The sequence below is a fragment of the Neolamprologus brichardi genome, chromosome 3 (assembly GCF_056152115.1).
Source record: "Neolamprologus brichardi isolate AB-2024 chromosome 3, ASM5615211v1, whole genome shotgun sequence".
Taxonomy (NCBI): domain Eukaryota; kingdom Metazoa; phylum Chordata; class Actinopteri; order Cichliformes; family Cichlidae; genus Neolamprologus; species Neolamprologus brichardi.
Window position 1 is genome coordinate 4,360,472 of NC_142106.1, and position 15,739 is coordinate 4,376,210.

General features: G+C 39.4%; 1 protein-coding gene and 1 pseudogene across 6 annotated transcripts in view; both read right to left on the bottom strand.

Annotated features, from left to right (window-relative positions):
- Nucleotides 1-10,451, bottom strand: part of LOC148103195 (uncharacterized) — a 28,899-nt gene extending 18,448 nt beyond the window's left edge. Inside the window, exons 1-10 of one of the 6 annotated variants that reach the window (XM_087838501.1) lie at nucleotides 10,336-10,451; nucleotides 9,980-10,087; nucleotides 9,807-9,887; nucleotides 8,221-8,315; nucleotides 7,764-7,877; nucleotides 4,782-4,983; nucleotides 2,556-2,903; nucleotides 1,769-2,101; nucleotides 1,069-1,179; nucleotides 310-627 (exon numbers count right to left, since the gene is read on the bottom strand). In XM_087838501.1, coding sequence (XP_087694627.1) covers nucleotides 310-627; nucleotides 1,069-1,179; nucleotides 1,769-2,101; nucleotides 2,556-2,903; nucleotides 4,782-4,863 — 1,192 coding nt within the window. In that variant the 5' untranslated portion in view covers nucleotides 4,864-4,983; nucleotides 7,764-7,877; nucleotides 8,221-8,315; ... (1 more) ...; nucleotides 9,980-10,087; nucleotides 10,336-10,451. Of the gene's footprint in view, nucleotides 1-309; nucleotides 628-1,068; nucleotides 1,180-1,768; nucleotides 2,102-2,555; nucleotides 2,904-3,069; nucleotides 3,088-4,781; nucleotides 4,984-7,763; nucleotides 7,878-8,220; nucleotides 8,316-8,403; nucleotides 8,769-9,806; nucleotides 9,888-9,979; nucleotides 10,088-10,335 lie in introns of those variants that run through there. The other 5 variants (XM_087838500.1, XM_087838502.1, XM_087838503.1 and 2 more) reach the window with 5 other exon arrangements.
- A 1,103-nt stretch (nucleotides 10,452-11,554) lies between these two features.
- LOC148103197 (uncharacterized) lies at nucleotides 11,555-14,271 on the bottom strand (annotated as a pseudogene).
- Nucleotides 14,272-15,739: the final 1,468 nt, after the last annotated feature.

The following is a 15,739-nucleotide window of genomic DNA, read 5'->3' on the forward strand; positions in this document are numbered from 1 at the left end:
ATTGTGTAAATGTTTGATAGAAAAAGTCTAGAAAAAAGTACTTTAATGAGTGAATGAGGCCATTTGTTTTTGAGTGCTCAGATAGAAAAGTGCTATATAACAACCAGTTCATTAAGAAATCTAAAAGTGAGACAAAGTTCTAAATTATGTTCCAATATCGAGACTCAGATGTGACTCACTATAAATGGACAGAAAAAAAGCTTATGCTGTATTGTGATGTATTGGGGGGAGGAAGGAGCGTTTAGCCAACTGATACTTAGCACACCATTACAATGAATCTGACCTTTGACCTGTATCTACAGAACTGACCTCTGACTTTCAGCTCCACTTCCTTCTTCATCAGGATCTTTTGCTGCCGGCTGTAGATGGTGCAGGTGTAGGTGTCACTGTCTTTGGGATGTTTCAGGGTCAGACTGAGGTCTCCAGTTTTCAGCCATTTTCTCTTCATCTCCGTTCGGTCTCTGTAAACCTGGAGCTGTTCTTCAGGCTGGTCAGAGCCGTTCTCATACACGTGGACCTTCCCATATTTGTCCGTCCACTCCACTTTAGCATCTTTAGGCAGGCAAACTGTGGTTTTGCAGGGCAGCTGGACAGACTCCACCCCTGAATCCACCTTCACCTTGTAACCTTTGAGGACAACAAAGAACAACATGATGACATCAGCAGCAGCTGTGATGGTCACATGACCTCACTGTCCCCTCCTTGTCTTCTAGTCTCAGTCAGATTGTGTCTCAGTTTGTTCCTGATGTGTTCCTGACTCGTTCTTTGGTAACTAGTCTGCAGCGTCCTGTAAAGTGCTGCAGACATGTTGGATGAAGAGCAGAAGAACAGACAGACTGAGCCTCCACAGTCGGCCATGTCTCACACACATCAGCACAGAAACCATGAAGATCTCATGTGTCTGAACATCTGAAGCTCTCCACCACATGACTGAGCACAACTCAAGGAGGAACATTTACTCTCTTCAGCTCTCTGTAGCAGCTGTTTGTAACTGACGCCAACAAGTCAACAAATGACAAATATTAACCACACAAATGCATTATGGGTAGTGTAGTAGGAGACACTCACCTGACATGAAATAGTGACGAAAATGAAATATGAGACCTCCGGAAACAACGAGAACAAGAAGCAGGAGAAGCAGGAGAACCAGGAGGGCTTTTGTCCAGGCTGGAAATGGTTCTGTGGAGAAACATAAAAACTGACCTCTGACCTTTATCTACTAGGGAAGGGATATATGGCGTCATTATCAGTCTGACCTAAATTACTGGATCAGATATCAGGGAGAAATACTGGCATCCATCATGAAGCCGAGTCTACATTTATTTGCATTGCTTTCCACTACGTTCAGCTATAAGTATAAAAGTGTCCTGTTACAACGTGTTTTGTTTTAAGTTGTTGAAAATAAACATCATTTTGTCCTGATATTGCACTGGTTTTTTTTCATAACCAAACCAGTTTTGAAAACTGCATAAAATTGCATTTAAATTACTTTTTGAATATTACTTTAAATGTGTAGATTTAAAGTTCTGCTAAAGGTTTAAATAAAAGGATCAGTATTGTTGAAAAGTGAAGTATTTTGCATGATTAGTTTTATGTGTTTTGTTTGTTAAAACTTGAGTATGAACTTACAAAATGCAGCACGACATAGAAAAACAGTTTTACTAATGATAAAAGACGGATTCATGTCTGTATCAGCAGATATCCAAATTTCTGATATTGGTATGGGACATAACAAAGTGGCACCATCTGTAGTATCTCCATGTCTGACCTTTGACCTGCAGCACTACTTTCTGTCTCAGGATGTCTTTGTCCCTGTGGATGGTGCAGATGTATCCTCCACCGTCTCTCTCTGTGGGGTATTTCAGGGTCAGACTGAGGTCTCCAGTTCTCAGCAGGTCTTCGTTCATCTTCGTGCGACCACAGTAAAGGTCGTCCTGGTTCTTAAGGTGGTCACTCCTGTTTGGATACACATGGACCATCAAGATTTCTCTGTCAAATCTCGTCCACTCCACTGTGGTGTCCTTGGGCAGGTCAGGTGTTGTTTTGCAGGGCAGGATGACGGAGTCTGAGCCTTCCTCCACCTTCACCTCCACCTGCTGGTCTGCAAATGATAACAAACCACAACCAGAAGCAGAAATTATAGTCGTTCCACTGATCTAGTTTGGGTATGTATGTTCTACCAGTCGTGATCATATACAACAACAATACTTTCCAACAAAAAGCAGCAAAAAGGGCATTTGCTGGGACAAGACATCAGTCACTTTCTATAAAGAGTCTGTCCTGAATGAGGACGATGACATCTGTGCTCATGAAAAGAAGAACAGTTCATGTTTTTTTGGACGTTTGAATCAAATATTTCTGAGGTATTTCCTTTTTGGTGAACAAAGCCTCAAATAAAACTAAACGTTCTGAACTCAACTCAAAAAGGACCATGTTTAAAACTGAAGTTTGTCCAGATAAAGTCTCAACACTGAACAGATACAGTATCATTAAAGCCAACCGTTACTGTGCACTGTTGGACTGTGGTTTGTACGACTATCAGGACATCTGCTGACCTTTGACCTGCAGCTGTACATCTCCCACTCTCTCTTCATTTCTTTCATTGCTGAGTGTGCAGGTGTATCCTCCGCTGTCAGTCAGCTGCAGGTTTCTCAGAGTGAGGCTGAAGTCTCCAGAGTCCAGAGCATCAGGCCTCATCGATGTGCGTCCGCTGTAACGCTGGTTTTGTCCTCCGAGATCGTCGGTTTCTTCCTGTCTCACGTGGACAGATTTGGGATTGAGATCGTTGCGAGTCCATGTTACTGTGGGGTCCACAGGTATTAAACCCGAGTACTGACAGGGCAGCAGGACAGATCTTTCCCCCTCATTCACCTCCACCAACACAGCCAGAGCATGCTGGGAAACTGAGGACACACAAACAGAAACAAAAATTATCTGTGAGCTGTGGATTACAGCAAGAAATCACAGCTTCATCTGAACGTGTTTAATGTTGATGTATTCTGCTGTTAGTGTAGTTGCACATGCTCATAGTTATAATGGAAATGTTAATGAATGACAGGAAGCTCAAACCTGCACGATCTCCTCCTGCTGCACTTCAACACATTAAAGAGAGAGAGATGAAAGAAAAGCTGATGATGAGAGCAGAGAGAGGAAGGTGTACTTACCGTGCAGGAGGATCACAAACACCACAAACATCTTCATGTTCCTGTCAAACTCAGAGACTCTTTAAAAGCCCTTCAGGACATCAGCTCACAGCAGCTTCACTTTCCTCTGCTGATCATCTACTGACACTCTCACACTCTCACACTGTCACAGCTCAGAGTTCAGCTTCACACTTTGTTAAAGCACATCTGTGGAATGAAGTCCGGCCGGCCACACATCACTTCTGAGGAAAGAGGAAGACGTCGGCTTTCCTCGTAGTTTCACGCCCGAGCGCTCCGGTTGGAGGCGGCTGCTGCGGCCTCACCCTGACACGCACAAAGCTCCGCCTTCAGTCCTGACACTGAAACATCCACTGTAGCTACAATGATGCAGATGTGACCCTCAGCAGCTGGATTTCCTCTCCATAGATGTGTTTCCATGCAGATCATGGACATAAAGCAGCTGCAGGATGAAGAGTGTGAAAGAACTTCTTCCACTACAGTATTCATTACAGCACTGTGGCACTCCACAAACCCTCACACTGTCCCAATCCCTGTTTCCAGTTTGACTGAGAGAAGGCCTGAAGCTCAGCCAATCACAGGACAGGAAGTGATCAGCTGACAGTGATTTGAAGCTGTCAGGGTGAGGCTGCTTCATGCAGGTGTGAAACTATGAGGAAGCTGAACGCCTCCTCTTTCCTCAGAAGTGATCTGTGGCAGTCTGCCATCATGTTTGGCTGCACACACTGAATCACAGAAGAGCACCAGGACACGCTACAATCAGCTGTCAGTGACTTGAAGGTTCACATTTCTAGGTTCACACCTGTTGATGAACTTTGGCCGACACAGAGTTCATCAACAGGTGTGAAACTACGAGGAAGCTGAACGACCTCGTCTTTCCTCAGAGGTGATCTGTGGCAGTCTGCCATGTTCAGCTGCACAGACTCAGCCTGAGCTCTCTGAAAGCTGACTGGGACCTTTTTAAATAAGTGTTGTTTATAATTTAAAACATGAGAAATACATTCAAATGTCTGATAAAATAAGTATGATCTGATTTCAAACTGCAGCTATATTTCTTAATTTTTAAGAGCCAGTAAATGGTTATTGTGAAATGATAATTAAAAACATTTGAAATAAACTGTGAACAATGAAATTATTTTGATAGAAGTGTTTTGTGATGAATACAGCAGACAGTAACCCTTCTGTGTGCAGCGGTGCTCTGCTTTCCTGAGCAGACAGTAAACGCAGCATGCAGAGTCCAGTCTGTCCTCAGTGTGTCAGCACAGCTTCAGTTCAGTTTCATTTAGTCATCCATTTATTTCTCTGTTACATTCATTTGGTGGGGACTGAGTGTTTATCTCTAAAGATCGGATCCAAGACATTTATTCAACCCTTAGAGGTGAAGGTTGTTACCATGGGAACCATAGACCTTAAATCTTAATGTTGATGATTTTATTTTAACAATCTCTGGGGAAATAAATGTTTCTCTGTTTAAAGCTGTAAATCTACTGCTGAGGAGAGTCCAGAGACATTTCCACAGATGTGTACAAATGTAATAATTTAAGAAGAATTCTGTTATTTAACCATAATAATAAAAATGAAACACCAGGTGATGATTTCAATATAAGACTGAATAACTACCTGCTGCTGGTTTCGGCTGCGCTGTGCAAAGCTCTTTGGAGCTGCAGGATGAAGAAACAGCTTTTGCACATGTGAGCAGCATTAAGGGCGAGTGTGGTCATGACGCTGAGCCTGTGGGTGTCTGCAGAGACCCTCTCACTCTGTTAATGGAGCCTATGTCACCTGGAGCCCAGCAGACTGGAAACTATAATCAGGTCTTTATCTGTGTGGAGGCGTGAAGCGAGGACACAAACATGGACACATGTCTCCCTTATTGTGACTGCTTGGATACTCAGTGAAGGACACTTCTGCAACAATAATCAGCCTAAAATAGTTTCTCTGTCCTGTCACAAAGTTTCTAAATATTTCACACTAACTCTTAATCAGTTTCATGTTTATTGTCATCAGATCTTGAGATTTGTCAGGTTCGATGATGTCACACGACAGAAGAAACTGAAGCTGATTGGATCATAGATGACAGACAATTTTGTGCAAATGAGATTTTCAAGATTTCAGCAGCAGGTCAGCTACTAGAAGAAGGCTGGTGGATAATAACCCTCAGCTGTTTTCTGAGCATCCACTGGAGTGTAACTGGTGGATATTTCCACAGCTAACCCATCATGAGAAAAAGTTTCATTTTTATTTCTTTCATCCTTCCTTAAAGAGATAAAGCAAACAGCACATATAGTATAGGACGCCAAACAGAGGAGAGTTGTCTGAAGGACAGGAAGACAGATCTGCATTCTGTTTCCTGATGGGCATGGAGGAGGAGGCACAGCTGCTCTGACTCAACTGATGCTTGAGGTTAAAGTTACCACACTTCCAGCTCACGTGCTGAACAACAGAAACAATCTGCACCACCTCCAGGTAGACTTTAGGTGTTGTGCTTCTGCTGCACTATGGAAACCTGATGATGACGCTGCTGCTGCTGTTTGTCAGAGTCCAGCTCACAGCCCAGTTTCTGGTTTCCATGCCAGAGTAAACACGGCTGCTAAGCAACAGCTGAGCAGGATCTTCTCACACAGGGAGAGTTATGGCTGCACTCTCAGGATGGCGTTTTGTTTTTCTGCTTTGATAAACATTTCCTTGCCCTTCGTGCTCTTCGGCCTCGTGGTGGATCATGTTTGGAGGCCTTCCCAACATCTCAACAAGATAACGCAGCAGTGCTGCCCGAGGTCGTTCCCAGATGAAACCGTCTTCTTATCACCCAGGAGGAAGGAGAGAGTCTCACACTGAAGCTCAACCTGTGACTGGACTCTCACAGACAGATTCATGTTGTTGTTCACAGCTGTCTGCCAGCAGGAACACACACTGCTGCACATCTGTGTGCGTCCAGCTGTGCTCCACTGTGCACAGTGTGTAGATGTTGTGAGTGGAACCCTCCACTGCAGCTGTCGTAGCAGAGACATCCTGTTTCCACTGAGGTTCGCTCTGAGCTACATGTTACTGTGAGTCTATTTAGGAAATCTTCCCTTCAGTTTGACCTCTGACCTTTGCCTACAGTACTGACATCAGTATCTACAGCAGGTGCTGGGGTTTGTTGCTGACCTTTGACCTGTAAATGAACGCTTGTCGGTCTCTCCCATCACTGATGGAGCAGGTGTAGTTGCTGCTGTCAGTCTGTTGGTTTTCTCAGAGTGAGGCTGAATCTGTGTGACCATCGTAGCTGTTTCTCCTCTAAGATCGTCTCCTCCTCCTCGTGGACAGATCAGCTGAAGAGTCCACATCACTGAGGCCTTCTAAAGTATGAAGCTGAGTACTTGCAGTTTGTTCATTATTACAAACACATTCCTCTGGACACAGACCAGGTACAGACAGCTCTGCATCCTCATCTCTTTAGAAAGAACTCTGAAGTCGCTCTGACCTCTTTGTGAAATGTTTCAGTCTTTGTGTCAAACAGAATAAAACAGCTGTGTTTGGACTATAAATGCTGCTGGAGCTTCTACGCTCTTACAAACTCATCTCCTCTCTGGTAAATCAAAGTAAGGAAAAGAAATGAATGAAACAGCTTTTAGGAAAATTAAACACCAGCCCAGTCTGTGTCCTCTGTGAGACCTTTGAAAAACAATGAAAATCTCTAAACATTCAGTCAAATGTGACCCAGAGTTCACTGGGTCAGACCTCAGCAGATCAGCAGGTATGAACTCACCACCTACTGACCAATCAGATCTGTGGAATAACACCACTCTCTGTGGCAGATCTCTGTGCAGACAGTGGGAGGGTCTGAAGTCTTTGTGTTTCCCTGATGAGCTTCAGTAATAAAGATTTTTAGACTTTAACAGAGTCACAAATCTGTTCTGATATAGGCTTTCATATATATTCAGACCGTCCATTCCAAGCAGTATTTCAAGCCTACACTTGAATCCTGTGTTTATTCTCTTTAAAGTATAAGTATAAGTACTATCTGCAATCGCTGTGCATCCTTTATGACACATATCTGTTATTAACCTCTGTCTCTCTTCCACAGCATGTCTTTATCCTGTCTTCCTTCTCTCACCCCAACCAATCACAGCAGATGGCCCCGCCCCTCCCTGAGCCTGGTTCTGCTGGAGGTTTCTTCCTGTTAAAAGGGAGTTTTTCCTTCCCACTGTCGCCAAAGTGCTGCTCATAGGGGGTCATATGATTGTTGGGTTTTTCTCTGTATCTATGAAGCACCTTGAGGCGGCTTTTGTTGTGATTTGGCGCTATATAAATAAAGTTGAATTGAATTGAAATTCCCAACTGTGACTTGCTCTCTTTAAAGTATAAGTATAAGTACTATCTGCAATCGCTGTGCAGCCTTAATATTTGCACATCCTAAAAAGAGTATGTCACAAAATCTGCATGACTTAGGGCACCAAAGTATTAACCATATACTTAATTTGTGCAGTATACTGTGAAATTTAGAATTAGATGTATTCATATCTATTACAGCTACTGTTATGGATGTGGATATTCTTCTGACCATGGCATGATGGCAAACAAGTAAGAAATTATATACAAATGTATATTATCATCACTTACCATCCACAGCTGAAGCCATCCTTCTGCACTGGATGGGTCAACACACCTCCCTTCCATTTAATGTCCACCCATTCTGTTTTTGCGTGGTGGGTTCTCCTCATTTTTAAGTAATCACTGCACATTATTACAAAGCAGAATACAATTTGGTATATGTCGTATTTCCTAATTTAAAAAAAAGATATTTTACAGAATTTTATTTATTTTTTATTTATTTATTTTTTGGCCTGTCCCGTTTGGCTCTTTTGCATCAGAATTATTGTCTAAATAATTTGTTCACCTGATAATTTTTATTTAACCGTACTGATTTATTTTGCAAATGAGACCTGGCCAAGAGGATGCCAACAGAGAAACACGCATTGTGGGGCCAGGTACAAAAAGCTTCTACAAAGATGCAGTTGTAGTAAACTAACTTGTAAAGCCTATTTGCATAGAACAAAATGTGTTAAAGCCTAAATACCTGAATTTACGTGCAGCGAGTTTAGAGTCTTCCTCCTCTGATGAACTTGGGGCAGGATCAAGGAGATCAACAGTGTGATTCACTGCATTGATGAACTGTAGCAAAGATAAATCATTAAAACAATATTAATATATCGTCATTAAAAAAATACACAGACTTTAAAGTTATAATCTTGTTGCTTACCAGAAACTTCCAGTGCACATTTTTAATGTTAACAAACGTGACAATGGTACCGATCGAAGTTTACCTGTCAGAAAACATTTATGTATTTCTTACAGTTTGTGGAATTCTGTTAGCATTCAATCAGTAATTCTTTCTAAATGTATTTGAACATAATTATATGGACATTGGACAATCATCTTACGTTCCCCAAGCTTTGGCGAGAAAGCTGTGTCCGATCACCAAAGAGAATCAAGCCCGCTGTGTAATGGTTCATAATGTAGATCCCCTTTTGCTCCTTTTTTGCCAGACAATGAAACAGCCCTTCAATTACCCACGTAAACAATTTGCATAAACACAAAGCTATGTAATTTATATACTTTAAATTATGTTAATGATAAATAATCATGATAATGTCCTTTTAATTGAATTACATTACACAGTCTAATTATTGTGGTTATGAGTGCTTAAATTAATCATTGATATACCTCGCCTGTTAGCCACAGCTGTGGTCGAAGGGTTGGCAGATCACTGTGGCGGATAATTATGGACGTACCATGGTTTGTTGAGGGAAGCACAGAAACCACAACCTCTGTGTCTCTTTTCTTCCACAAAGACAGGACCTCCTCATTAAAGGAAAACACACTTAACATAAGATCTGACCAGCTATTGAACATGGTTTTGTTATTTCTAACACAGGTTTATGGACTGTTACTAACAATATGTCTTTGGAAAATTCATTCAAAATGTATCACTCCATGTCTTGAATGGTAAATGAACTGGTTCTTATAAAGCGCTTTTCTACTCTGAGCACTCAAAGCGCTTTACACAACTTGTGCATTCACCCAAGCAGATTTTTCTAAGTGTGTTCTAACATTCACACACAATCGATGGATGCACTGGAGAGCAATTTATGGTTAGTATCTTGGATATCTGGTATGCAGACTAGGAGAAGCCAGTAATCGAATCACCAACCTTCAAATCAGTAGATGACCTGCTCTACCACCTGAGCTACAGCCACCCTTGAGCATTGGTAACTATATAAACTCAAAGCTGTAATGGCAACACTTGCAAAGTTACTTTTCCCATACTCTAACTATGTTCCTGAATGCTTGTTCCCATTCAGTTTCTACTGAGGAAAACATATTTATTTATTTTGTTATTCCAAAAATTTACCATGTAATCACTGCAATCATTTTGAATTTTGGTGCCTCCCACTTAGGTTAAGGTTACAACTAGTCAACCAAAATCCTGGATGTTCACATCGAATGAATTGAACATGAATATCAACATGTAAATAAATAAGATTTGCCCTTCATACACGTGTCCATGACTGATTACTGTGTCATGGAAAGGATCTTCTATGGAAAAAGAAGACATCACTATTACTTTGATGAATCCTTTATGTTAGCAGTTGTCAATCCTACCTGAAATTTTGGAGTTTCCAAGGTAACATCCTCAACTCTACCAGTCTGCACAGGGGAACTCGGGGCCATAGAGGAAGCAACCTATATAAATATTGTGTACAAGAAATACAAAAAATGTTAGGCAAAATATTTGTCTTTATAAATGAACGATAAATTTGCGCAACATTTTATACCGTCTTTGAAGATCTCCTGAAAGGAAAGGGCTTGCGGAGTACTGTTACATATCTCCCCTTCTTTTTTTGGCGACGTTCCTTCCATTTTTCTTCGTCCACTCTAAATTTCTGAACAAAATATAGGAGTCATTGAACATTGTTTAGGAATTACAAGTGAAATGCTGTGACAACATTTTCCTTAATTTACAATAAAGCAAAACACACAAAAATGTCCAGTAAGACACACCAGTGCCACCAAGCTATAAAATCACAATGTGGGGCACCTCAATATCCCACCACATCAAGAAGACTTCTTTTTAATGTTCCATTTTGAAACGGCAAAGCATTGATGGACATCAGCCAGTCATTCTGCAAACCTTTCTTTGAAGCTTTCTTTTTGAGTCTTCGTACTCCTTCAGCAGCGCTGTGTGACTGATTTGATACTGGACAACAAAGTCATCCAGCCTGGTGAGCCTTCCCGAACGTAGACGGATATGTTTTCAGATCCCACTGGCTCTTCTCCATTATCCCTGCGTTTTATTACTCTCAGTAATATTCTGAAAAATCAAATTAAGAAATCATTAAATGTGATTTTTTTTAAAGATACACATTGTTGTTGTGTGCAATGTTGTATGATCTGCAATACAGATGACTCCTCTGGACCCGCCGTTTCTCAATCACACCACACAAATATGTATATATACTAAAAATCATGTGTCTTACTTGTCTCTTGATCTTTCTTAAGGCATTGTATTTGTTGTGGTACTGCTCATACATTTTCCCAGTGCCATGTCTTCCAAGGTCACCTTTGGATTTTGAAGATTAGAATAATATTGATGTGTGTAATTTCATTTTATAAACTAATTACTTGTCTACTTTGAAATGGCTTACCTAACATTATTGCAGACCATAATCCAGAAAAAGGAAGAAGATATTTGCTGATGTGCTCCATGAGCCCCTTGCTATAGTAAGGGTTTGCCTCACCATCCATCTCCAATGATGTGTTGGAAATGAGCTCCTTAAAATGTCTCCCAAAGAGGTTGTTTCCCTTGACTCCCAAGCCAACAGACAAAACAGAATAATTATGTGATTTGAACATTGTGTGCACTCATCTTTCATATTTTTAATCTAAAAACCCAACATTATGTTGTATAAAACATTTAAAATTACTTGTGATTATTATGCTATTCCAAAGTATTTAAAAAGATGTATAAGAGGCAAAAGTTTAGCCTTTAGATAAATAATAAAAATTGACTTCAGTTTACCTTCAGGTCCTCATCAGCTTTTGAGTTTCTGGCATTGCCATCAACATCAACATTGGCTTTCTGCATCCATAACTGCAGGTTGTGAAAATGTTTTTCGACATTCTCACCACTACAAGGACTCCCAAAAACAACTGCAGCACTTCGAACCATGTCAGTGAGGTCTTTTAAGGAAGTTGCAGTAGTGAAGACTCCAACAGTGTGCATTGCAAGATGGTAGTTCTTTGGTGCAGTTTAAGAAGAAATTATCTTTAAGTGTTTCCAAAACAGTAATAATGTTTTCCCAAATTGAAAAATGAAATGCCATGTCACACGTCACAATAAAAAACAAACAAGTGAATACTGTATTAAAAGGACTACACTTACTACTTTTTACAGATCTCCTTGGCATTCTTCATAACATGACTAAGGCATCTGTGAAGAATTGGAACCTCGAAGTTTTCCTTGTTTCCTTGTGATGTTATAATAATGATTTATTGTGTCAGACAGATTTTTTTTTGCAAAAGCTAAACAGATAGCTTGCATTAGGACCATAGATCCATCACACATAAGCATTAAAGGTGAACGCATGGCTTTGCGCCCAAAGGCCCTTTGCAACATCAGTCAGAAATGCTTCCAAAAAATATGTGACTGAGGCAGTGGTATGGTCACATGTTAAATATGTAGCCACTGGTAGGGGAGAGGATGTTTTCTGTGGATTTCTTACTACAAGTTCGTAAACATAGAAAGGAGGCGAACCCTTTCTTTTTTTCATGATACTTCCTGTAGCATCCAAATAAACTATGTCCTCCCGACAGCGGCTCTGGAAAATCTCAATGCTCCTGGAAGACCATAAAAAAAAAAACACCTTTTGGATGTAACATCACTTTCTGCAATACATCCTCTGGGTTGTTCTTCTTGTTTGCCACCATTAACTGGAGACTCATAATCTCATTATGATGAAGACGACTTTTCTTTCGGATTTCCAAGGCTATGTTTCTCAACACTTGAGGAGTTGGAACTTCATCTCTACACCCCGATTGCACAACATCATCATCCATTTTGCTCATTTTTTCCAGATACATGGCTCTAGGTAATTGGTTTTCCAATTCATGGCCAATTTTATCTCTCTTATGAGCTCTTACTGGCCTTCTTCTTAGTTCATAGTGGTTGTGCACACACTCGAGACCTTGAAAATTGACTTTTGCCTTTAGATCGTCTTCATTATCTACAGTGACAGTGACTGGACAGTCCTCAAAACTGCAGTAACCCAGACACCAGAAGAAAGGGCCCTTTCTTACTGAGTCCAAAGCCTTGACTCTGTGCCTTTTGAAGGCAAAGGAACAATATGGAAACACTGTCCGTATTCTGTCTGAAATCAGATCTGTCCACTGTAGTCCCTTGTATCCTCTTTGGGATCTCTTATTTTTTATATTAGTCCATTCTTTCCTTTTCAAGAAAAAAAAAAGTCTGTTCAAGTGGGACCCTGATTCTTATGAATCCATCATCAGATGAGTTGCTGTTAGGCTAAAAAAGAGGAAAAATTTATTTTGTGAGAAAACGTTTTGTCCATGTTACATAACTACTATAATATCAGTAAATATACTTGAAACACTTGTGTATTTTAAGTATATTAACAACCAGTGTTTCTAATGTCAGAATATACAGCAAAAATTCATGTTGAGAAGTGTCATGAAATATAAATTTCATTCTATGTTACAACATTTGATAAAATTCTTTATTTAATTGTATATTGTGTTTTTAAAAATATTTTTTATGTAACATAAAGTGGTCATTTAAACAATGATCCTAGCACCAATCATAACTTATTTGAAAGCATTTTTTAATGACTGACCTGCTCAGGAGACAGCTGTCCTTCCACCTGCGAGGAGATGTCCGGTGACAGAGAAGAGGCAGCTGATAGTTCTTCCTGTTGAAAATGACAATATTAAGTTTAGGGATAATTTCAACAGTAACACATTGACTAAAATTTGGTATACCAACATATTTGATATCAAACACATAGAATTTTATTTATGGAACCTGCTCTGGTGGCTTTTGTCCATTATCTGAATCCCCTTTGACTGGTATAGACAAGTTCTGTAGAGAACAGGCATACATTTTTAATAAATTTGATTTTAACTAAATAATTTAATACAATATGTTTTTAAAAAAATTAAGTGAAAAGAACTAACCTGATGAAATGCATCACAAATTCTGTAGCGGTTATTTTTATTATTCTGAATAGCAAGTGTCAGGCAAACTTGACCCCAGGGGCCTTCTTTATGAAGTGCATGGTCCTCCAGTTGCATGCCATGTTTTTTCAGCTGTTCCACAGTTTCAATAATTTCATTGATTGTAATCGTTTTCTTTTTGTTCTAAAACAGAAGATATAGCATTTTCAGTTTTATTTTTCCTGGAAAATGTATATGAAAGAAAAGAAGAAAAAAAATACATACCCCAAATAAGCAGAAGCGGTAGACTCTAAGTGTAAAAAAGGAAACATTACAGTGGCATTTATATCATTGATGAATATGAAATCATAACATTTTATAAAGAATATGTATAATATTCTCAATGAATTGAGAACAATTTTAAATCGGTGCCACTAATTACAAAACTTTGTTTCTATTCAAGTACTATTTGAACATGTTTTTGTGAAATACAATGCCCCTGAAGAAAATGTGCAGCACTTGATGTTAAAAAGCCATTGCCTGTTAGCAACAGATGTGCCTGTTATAGAACACGTGTTAATTAATTTCTGCCGTATGCTACAACTTTGCCTGAGTCCTGTGCGCAAATCTTTTTTTGTTTTTGCTCATAGCGAAGCCTGTTATCGAAAAAACCCCAGTAATAATATGGTGACATAAATGTAATTTTACGTGTTACACATAAGAAAAAAGACATTTTTACAATCAGAAATAACCTGGCTAATATCTTAGGCTAGGCTACAAGACTTGATTACTCAATTACATGTAATTGGAGATGAACTACTTTGTTAGCAAATTTTAAAAGTTACTATTTAAAGTTTATACTTAAAAAAGGAACTCACCCCTTCTCCTTCTTCGGCATTTTTTCTGCACAAGACTTTTATGTTCAAAATGACATGTTTTCACCTCTAGTTTTTGAAATGCCGACAGAGTCAGACACTCCAAGCTCGCCTGTTTAATTGTAACGTCCAGTAGTGGGCGGTATAGGCTCTCCAACAGATTTTGTTTTTTTCAAGTGGACCATTATGGCTTTGCAATATTGCTCCACTTGATTGAAGTTTTAAAATATCTTTATTTATTCAATCATTTTATTGTAAAATTTAAATTTGCAGTTATTATCACAGGAATACACATAATTGGTTGATAGGAAATATTAACCCTTTAAGACCTACCATAGAACCAAGTCCGCCAGAGCTTATATTATATGTTTACATGCTGTGGAGCCATTTTTGGGAGCATTTCAAGTTGCTATACATCAATACAACCATTATAGCCCAGATTTTAATAATATGTCTGCATTAAGTGCATAGTAATTACATTAATTGCAAAAAAGTGCAATAAACTACAAAAAAATTGAAAATCGTTTTTGTTTTTTTAACATATATTTCTAGTTAGAGAAATTTAAGAGGCTTATCCCTCAAAACTGCAAATACAAAAAAGTTGCACAAAATAGTTTCCCACCACAAGAAATTTATTTTGAGTGTCTTCATAGTTTTATTTTTGAAATACACCAATTTTTATATACTGCAGGAAAAACGAAAATAAATATTATAATGCAAATTTGAGAAAAAGCAGCATATGCATCAAAATAAACTATTTCCAGCAGTGCAATATGAGTCCTAAGCATCCCAGAAACCACACAGAAAGTCATAAAGTCAAAGATAACTTTTAAAAACACCAGTATAGGCTCATGAGGCCCTGATGGTAAAAAAACAAAATTTCCGCGAAAATGACGTCACTTCGAGTTTCGGGCAGGTCATGGCGGACATTTGCGCTGACGTCTATTCCAACATAGTAAAATGTTATGAACAGCTGATTGGATCGGCAAAGCGTGTTTCTGGAATATTATGTTTTTGTTGCTGCAGGTGCTTTTTATGCAGTTTTTGCAAAGCTATATGTGGAAGGAAACTGTGACCGAGGACAAGCTGATGGCATAAGATGTAAGTACAACTCCTCCGGTTTCATATGCAAAAAAATTATTGCGCTAGCTTATGTGGTTGCAGAGCTACCGGGATTTAAAAATAGCTACGCAAAACAGAGCGTGCTGCTCTGACCGGTTTTAAAGGGTTAAGACTTAGACAAGAGACGTTCAAAAGAGGGGAAAAACAGAGGGGATGAGGGACGGTGACACAAGACAGTAAATTCCATTGGATTACCTACTGGAAGAAAAAAACAGAAAAGAAAACAAGCAAAAATATAACACAGTACGCAACAGCAAGTATCACAGCCACAACCTAGATAAGTATAAGTAACAGTAGATAATAAATATTGGTGTCAGCACGGCCCCTGCCGAGAAACATTATCATCTACATGTATTTAAAATTGAGACG